This window comes from Hyalella azteca, unplaced genomic scaffold (assembly GCF_000764305.2).
Source record: "Hyalella azteca isolate HAZT.00-mixed unplaced genomic scaffold, Hazt_2.0.2 contig5148, whole genome shotgun sequence".
Taxonomy (NCBI): domain Eukaryota; kingdom Metazoa; phylum Arthropoda; class Malacostraca; order Amphipoda; family Hyalellidae; genus Hyalella; species Hyalella azteca.
Window position 1 is genome coordinate 27794 of NW_025935347.1, and position 8454 is coordinate 36247.

Here is an 8454-nt window from a genome sequence, read left to right on the forward strand (position 1 = left end):
ATTTCAGACGACGTGTCTAGCTGTTAACGCAATGATGAACCTGTCGTTCATGTGCAACAATGCTAGTCTCGTTTTTAGCCACCCAGTCATTTCAAGGGCGATTATTAAACTTCGGTGTTTTATAAAGCTATGCAAGTGACTAAATTAAGTTCTGGGTTATGAAGAGTAGAATGGGACTCGTGGCAGCATAGAACATGCTGATCGCCACGCTCTGTAGTTGGTCGAACACATACCGAAGCAGGACGCCGATCGTGTTTTGTACCTATAATACCGTTTTGACGAATAGCCAATTATATCGAATTGAAGGCCCAGGCTTTCCGAGAAGCCAGAGCGGCTAAGTGTCAGCAAACGAAAGACACAGATCTGGTGAATTACTCGACAAGGTTGACTGTATCTGTCTAATATATATCGATCAGGAGGCGCGATCGATTTTGCTACCCAATACCCTTCTTCTCCGCTACCTGCTGGGATCTTTGGTGGGGTATCTTTGGTTACTTTGATCTTTGGTTGCTGGGATCTTTGGTTGCTGGGATCTTTGGTTGCTGGGATCTTTGGTTGCTGGGATCTTTGGTTGCTGGGATCTTTGGTTGCTGGGATCTTTGGTTGCTGGGATCTTTGGTTGCTGGGATCTTTGGTTGCTGGGATCTTTGGTTGCTGGGATCTTTGGTTGCTGGGATCTTTGGTTGCTGGGATCTTTGGTTGCTGGGATCTTTGGTTGCTGGGATCTTTGGTTGCTGGGATCTTTGGTTGCTGGGATCTTTGGTTGCTGGGATCTTTGGTTGCTGGGATCTTTGGTTGCTGGGATCTTTGGTTGCTGGGATCTTTGGTTGCTGGGATCTTTGGTTGCTGGGATCTTTGGTTGCTGGGATCTTTGGTTGCTGGGATCTTTGGTTGCTGGGATCTTTGGTTGCTGGGATCTTTGGTTGCTGGGATCTTTGGTTGCTGGGATCTTTGGTTGCTGGGATCTTTGGTTGCTGGGATCTTTGGTTGCTGGGATCTTTGGTTGCTGGGATCTTTGGTTGCTGGGATCTTTGGTTGCTGGGATCTTTGCGGTGCGTTTTATTGAAACTGTGCATGTGAATATTTCCCAGCTGGGACAGGCTATCATAAGCGAGATAACCGGTGTCACTTCAGCTCTTACAGATTGACGTCTTTCGAAGGTTACTTGCTACATTGCACGAGTGGTACTAACTCTGCATTTGATTAGTCGGCCAATTTTAGTTGTGGTGCTATTAACAGAGCGCGTTACCGATAGGTTTAGGTCTCCCGTATCCCTTGCTGCTTCGTCTTGCGTGTGGATCAACGAAACTTACTTGCAAGTTGCAAGGGATCCAGTTCACTGTTCATGACTTTGTCAATCGAGCCCCTGTGTAATGGCACTGGCAACAATCAATGATCTCCCTCTAGTTACCAAAAAGTCGAGTTGCAATCGAATACTCGATATCCTGGATTTAGACGAATGTTAATTAAAGACTATTCCGTCGCCAGGGGTGTCGTGCTCGACCAGGCCTCTGGCTAAATGTTCGTAACCCAACGTTCAACGATATTTCACCATGCGCACCACGTTTCTCAGTGAGATGGTCTACGATACCCACACTTGACAGCCAGAATGTGCTACTTAGTTAGGCGTGGGAACATTATTGACCCTATAGAGAACGCTGTACAAGACGGCGTGGGGTGACTGCACTGGAGAGCAGTCTGCTAAGTAGCATTGCTCAGCCAGGTTACAGCCCCCTCGAAAGATCAGCTCGTCAACAATAACTACGCATGCCGGAATTCTGCCTGTACCCAGCGCTCTAAGCTGCTGCGATGTATCGGTAAAGACAGAAATGTGAGCAATATTACTTCACTGTACAATAAGGCCTGTGCTCCGTTACCTTCCGCCACTCGCCGCATAGGGCGTTATTACGGTAATGTGACTCTGCTCTTGAGGGAGATAACCAACTCCTTCCAGCAAAAACCACGTATCTATTGGAATAGCATAGCCTTTAGGTTGAAAGAACAGGCACGTTGCCTGTAGTGTAACCTAATTGGGACACAACTAGGGACTACAGCGGTAAGATCCGCGCCATCCGAAGAAACGTGGGTTTATGACGTCACGAACGTTCACTATATGACTGGCCATTGTGCGTTACCGTCACCATAGGCTTAACCTGCAGGTTCAAGATCACAGTACACTGGATTATTTGTCCAAAAAATTATAAGATTATATCGTGAGTCCGTGAGCTATTTCTTGACAAAATTAATTGGGCAACAGACATGCATTATTTGCTCCGACTCTCAGTACTATATAGGACTATATAAATATTGGCATACCACTGCCATATCTTGTTACTAATTTTTTCTTCGATATTTAGCTCACAGATAGTTTTTCGTCATTTTTGATATTAACGAAAGGCTTGGGTGACCCTGTTGTCCATCAGGTTCGGATTCGACAAAGTAATAACATTTCCAACGTTTAACAAAGCCATACGGGTATATTTTTCAAAATGTACCTAATTTGATTTCGGTCGTGAAAATGATCTGAAAGCGCATTTCCGTTACTATTTCTTCTCTCCTAATATTTTCTGTGACGAATGAAATAAAATTTGAAGGAATTTAAAATGGAAATATAGCTTTTGGCATCGCCGACAAAGTTTCAGACGTTTCTTCGACATCAAAGAAGGTTCCTTGAGCTCGCCCTCGCCTTGAATCAGTCTTCACAGTTAGCTGGGGTTTTGTTCATTTTTCAGGAACTCCCTTTGGACAAGTAAACGGAGAACGACTGCTATGATGGAGCTAGACTCGACTCCCATTTTTGTCGTTAGTGTAATTACAAGTCATTACTAGTGACATAAAACTAAATTAACATGTTGCCTCCAACTGCTTCATCTTGTACTATTATTTCATTTTTGTATTAGAATGAAACAGAGTCTCCGGACGGTCTTTTTTCCCGAACAAATTCCTTGATTTATTTTTCTTTCAATTGTGTTGGCCGGTTAAATTTTATGATAGGGGTACTTCCTAATTAAATAAAAAAAAATGAAATTTTTACTTCGGAACCTGCAAAAATACTGGTATATATTGAATTGCAGGCCCTTTTTGGCCTTTTATGCTCGCGGACTTGGTGTTTTTTTATGCCATCTGGCAATCCTGAATTATGTACCACAACGCCCTGGAGAAATACATTTCGTGGTACGCATATATGTACTATTTGGGAGTCAACGTGTTAATCAAGGGACACTTAAGTTCCATCGAGCCCCATCATCCCTGGATGACGTGATGAGTGAAACGGACTCGTCATATCGTGCGACATGGGTGACGGGCTTGAGCCCATTATGTCTCATGGGCTCGTCGTGCGTGGGTGACGGGCTTGAGCACATTAGGCCTCAGGTACGAGCACGTCATGTAATGTGTGACGGGCTTGGGCCCGTTAGAATCCAGCGTCTGACAAATTCTCGGGGAATGAACCGACGCGCCGCTGGCGGTGGTGCTGTTGGCGGCGGTGCTCAGCTACCGCGTGGCGAACACAACGGAACAACAAATGCGAACAAACACGGAACATTTTTACGCAATATTTTCTCGCTTAATGGATTTCCGGCAAGTTTGGTGTTTAGCCAAATCAAGAAATTCATGTCGAAGCGATACAATGAAGTTGCTCCCGAGCGCGATAGCATAGGAACGTCATTTATTATTATTTACCATACTTCGGCCCTGCGTCCGAAGCCATGTCAAGAGAATTAAAAGTCTTGTCGATAGATACTTCCCAAATGTCAAACTTCATATTGTGCTGATAAATAATTTCAAAATCGATTCTTTCTTTAGATATAAATATATGCTGCCTGTTCATATGCGATCGTCCCTGGTTTATAAATATTGTTGTCACGCAATCTTTATTCCAGGGTCGCTGAGCATAAGGGCAGGAGTTGTAGGACCGGACAGTTGCTATCGCGCCCCCTCATTCGGCTGTGCGCACTCACGCCGAGCAGTGTGATGTCCCTGTTTCTAACAGTGACTTTAGGGTGTTATTTTTCAACTTTGGTACTTCAGATTTTCGTATTTTAGAATCCTTGTACATTTTAAAACTTGGGCCCACTTTGAATTCAGCTGTTAGCTCCTTTCCTCTTGAAATTGTGAATAGATGATTGTTTTTTTGTGCTCTGTTTAATTGCACAAAAATTTAATTTTAATAATTTTTAATTGCATTCTGTGCTTTCAATTGCATTAATTTGTGAATTCTAGATTCTACGAACTGACGATGGAGCTGGACTCCGAAACGTTTTCTATAAAGATATGAATTTTTGTAGACTATTCTTTGATTTTAAATTTTAGTAAACTTGCAATTTACGCTAATGAGTGACATGAATTCTTTATTTGTTATTCTATCCAATCTCATAACAAGCAGTTCTAAAAATATGCAAGTAAAAGCTTTCCTAAATTCTCCCCGACTTCAGTACATATGAATATATAAATTAATCGCAAATATATTTCATATTCATTTATGCTCCAGTTATTTATAGTTGTATCGTCATTTTATTGTTTTTCTGATCTTTTTACCGAATTGTCATTACCTATGTATAAGCACATCATATTCATATCAATTTATCATTATTGATAAATAATAATCATTAGGTATTAATAATAATTATTATTATTTACTTGTTGCCCCTCCACGGTAGGTCTTTTATTCATCAATGTACTGATTCTCATGAAGACCTCATCTCGAAAATATTTCTAATTAATTACAAAATCGCGCCATTGAGAAGGAAATTTAAATTTTAATAAAATTTTTTTAGCGAATTTCCTAAATCACATAAGCGACGAAATTTCAGGAACATGCTAGGGAACAGCAATATTTCACGAAAATTTCTGAAACATTGATTTCAGGAATATTTCAGGAACATTTAGCTTCGTGTTATGTAACGTTAGTATCGTGTTTGTAATGTTAGCGTTGTGTTTTGTAAGGCTATGTTCCGATGCATGTTCCGGTTTTTCAATCATGAACATGGTTGCACTGCCAATTACAAATTTTCTCACCATTATTTAGTCACTTTAGCTAATCAAAAAAGCGGTTGCTGCAGTGGGATTTATTAAAGTTAGGCACATATTTACATATTTACTGCCAGTGAGGGCAGTAAATCTACATATTTACACACGAGTGAGGGCAGTCACTACCTAAGCAAAACTAGTTGAGCCAAATTCGATATTGTAACCCATTTACATTTTTTAAATCGCTTAAAAATTCACGACGCCTCCTTCATTCCCTGCATAAAAACGGCAACTATATAGACACTTTCGCCGCTATCCCGGAGTCGTGACCAAAGCTATCTGAGAAGAAACAGGAAATGCTGTATATCGGCACCTAAAAAACTATAACTTGAATCTAACTTCATAATTGACACTTGATGAACATAATATGCAAATTTTATTCGCCACCTCTGTGTAATCTATATAGATTATTTAGTCCTGATGACAATAGAAATACCATAATTCTATTGCCCTCATGGATTACTAGAGCTCCATACAATAATTACTTTATTAGAATTGGTTGAAATAGCAATTCAAAAGTGAAACTAACATAGCGGTGATACCAAATTGATTTCCATAAACCAATGATCATTCCAAGATAGAAAATTAGCGATCATCTATAGGGCAAAATTAGCCACGCGTAAGAGGCTGATGTGGCCGCAAGTTTTGAGCTCCTGTTGATATAAGAGGCTTATGAGGGGCAGCGTTGTGCTGCGGCGTGATGTCGGCCGACGGACGGCCGCAGGTTCGGGTTGACGGGCTGCAAGAGGTCGCTCTGCCCACCAAGAGTTTTTGACCGCAAGGTTTGGTATCGTTGAAGACACAGTCGTGTTATCCACCTTGAGTCAATTATTACGAAGATGTCTGGAGAAGAATGAGCATAATTGCGAAATGACATGAAATAAATTTATAATTTCTTCCTAAATAAGACCAAAGCAAAAGATCCAGATATACCTTTTTTATATCTTTTTTCTATTTTATATACCTTTTGGTATATTAAAGATATACCAAAAGCAAAGATCGTGCCCTTGGTGATGCAAAGCTGGTGAAGGTATCAGCAGGTAGGCGCTTGCACGCTCTCTTCACAACACCCAATTATAAACTAGACAAATCTGTTCTAAGACAAACCAATATCATAGTCTGTAACCAAGGACTGCAGTTTCCTGCATCCATATTTCGGATTTCCGATGTGTTATAAATGACGTCAGTGACCTGCCGCCTTAACGATTCTACGCAATAATAACAATAGTTACTTCGCCCATTCTCATAACTAGCATTTCAAAAGTTTCGTCTTAATTCATCGTGTTTTGCAGTAAGTGTGATGAAGTTCACCACAAATATTCCTCATCATCATTCATGTCCCCGATCTTTTCAATTTTAGAATGCATTAATTGAGTTATAAGATCATCCATGATGATTGTGCACATTATTGGGAGGGCATTTACCTGAGGTCATAGAGATGCGGACGCTCAGGCGCCATCGCCGCGTAGGCATCGCACTGCTCCAGGAACTCCTCCAGGCTGCGGCTGCCGCTGCACACTTCGCCGACTATCGCGTCCGACATCTTGAAGGCGTTGGCAAATTTATGGAAATTCAGGGGATCGAAAAGCGCTTGGGCGGCATTCGCGCGTGTGAAGGGTTCTGTAGGAAGCATTGCAATTATTGCTTGTTACTTCCATGCACCTGCTTTGAGAAGCGAGCTTTCTTCTTTATTGTGGTTCACATTAACTTTAATCAATGAAATTTGTAATGTCTACAATAAGCAAGACAAGAATTTGATCAAAAACAGGTAAAAAAAGGATTTTCTAATGCGAGTAATACTCGCATAATAAGCTCTTGAGAGCGGAGCAATGAATGCAACAACACGCCTGCAGTAATAGAGGCACTTGTTCCAGATAAAAAGATATTAAAACGATACACTCGTTTTGATGAGAAGAACAATACTTCAGAAATTACGCTGGCTAAAAATAATGCACCCATCGAAAAAAAACAATAAGATGCAAGAGGAATGATGATATAGCCACAGAGGTATGAAAAGATGTAGGCAAAGATGGGCAGTAGCGCGCTACATGTAGCGGCCTATCAGCAGCAGTAGCGCTACAGCGTACAGTGTAGCGGCCTTACCGCTATTTCAGTAGCGGTAGCGGTAGCGGAGCTACATTTAAGGCAATGTAGCGGTAGCGGTAGCGCCCGCTACATATCTAAGTAGCGATACGAGGTTTTGCCGCTCTAGCGCTACCGCTACATTTATAGATAAAGCCTTTAGATTTTACTTAATAGTATTAAATATTATTTAAAAACCAGCATGATACATACAAGATATAAATTACAGAATAAAACTGTAAAAAGATTTCGGTGTAATATTGTCAATCTCAGCCTGTTACTTGTTCAGTTGTTACCACTTACCACTTACAGGTATTTTTTCATGTATTAGTTTGCTTACAGTTATTTTTATGTTTCACCTTCCCTACATGGATGTTTACTTTAATCTGCCAATCTCAAATGTAATCCACATATATATACATATAAAAGACCGATTTTTTATATGTATATGTGGATAATTTTTGAAATTGGTAGATTAAAGTTGACATCGAAGTAGGGAAGGTATATAAAACATAAAATAACTGTAACTTTAATTTACTGTATCTAAGCCGTACTACCCAGTCAAAAATAAAAGGCGTATCGCCGGCGTGTTTACGTAGATTAAGGTAGAGACGCTCGGTTGGGGCGCCCGAGTAACATCTCCGCATCATCGACGAAATGTCCATTTTTTTATGCGCGACGGTTCGCTCTTAAACGGCACGCGGCCGCGGCGCGTTTCATAGACTGACCGCGCGCGGCAGCGCTTCTATCATAGGCGCAACGTGCATGAAACTCCGGCGGAACTTACATGGCCGCCTCTAACTATTTATTTTAAAAAAAACCTCGGCGGTATATCGCCGAGATTATTGCCTCTGCACTACCATACTGGATATGCATATACATTCATGTGAACGTGCATGCATTTCCAGCATGACAGTACAAGCGAAGAATCTCGGGATATACAGCCGAGGACATATTACAATTATCGAATACTAATTCTCCTAAAAAATCAACAATATTAAGGTTTTGAATACAATGAAACGATTGGCAACTGGAAAAATATATTGAAAAACACATTGAATGAAGGTCACAGCATTGAAGTGATAACCGCCATGTCAACGTTTTATTTAAACTAGGCTCTCAGGTCTCAGTTTAACGAGAGACCAATTAACACTTGGCGAGAATTGACCACCAAGTAGCCTAATAAGTTGTCGGGTGTGCACGTGTCAAATATGAGTGGTAGCGTGCAGTTAACTATACATGTGCGAAACATTCTAACACATTCAGCCGTACCAATTGGTCCATCGAACTGATTTGCAAGTCTATAAAATTCTTCCTACAGAGGTTGTGAAGAAGAGTAGATCA

General features: G+C 41.0%; 1 protein-coding gene across 1 annotated transcript; it reads right to left on the reverse strand.

Annotated features, from left to right (window-relative positions):
• Positions 1-491: 491 nt before the first annotated feature.
• LOC108672444 (cornifin alpha-like) lies at positions 492-6571 on the reverse strand. Its single transcript, XM_018160108.1, has 2 exons — positions 6453-6571; positions 492-1068 (listed from the first exon to the last, which is right to left on the reverse strand). Exons 1-2 carry the CDS (start codon positions 6569-6571, stop codon positions 492-494), a joined length of 696 nt encoding a protein of 231 aa, XP_018015597.1.
• Between the last annotated feature and the right edge of the window lie 1883 nt (positions 6572-8454).

What these genes read in the sequence shown, in the direction of transcription:
- LOC108672444 (XM_018160108.1), bottom strand. Translation starts at nt 6,571, where the DNA reads ATGTCGGACGCGATAGTCGGCGAAGTGTGCAGCGGCAGCCGCAGCCTG. An exon ending in CCGCATCTCTATGACCTCAG is followed by an intron (nt 1,069 to 6,452) that starts GTAAATGCCCTC and finishes TCACATGCACAG; the next exon opens with TTTCAATAAAACGCACCGCA.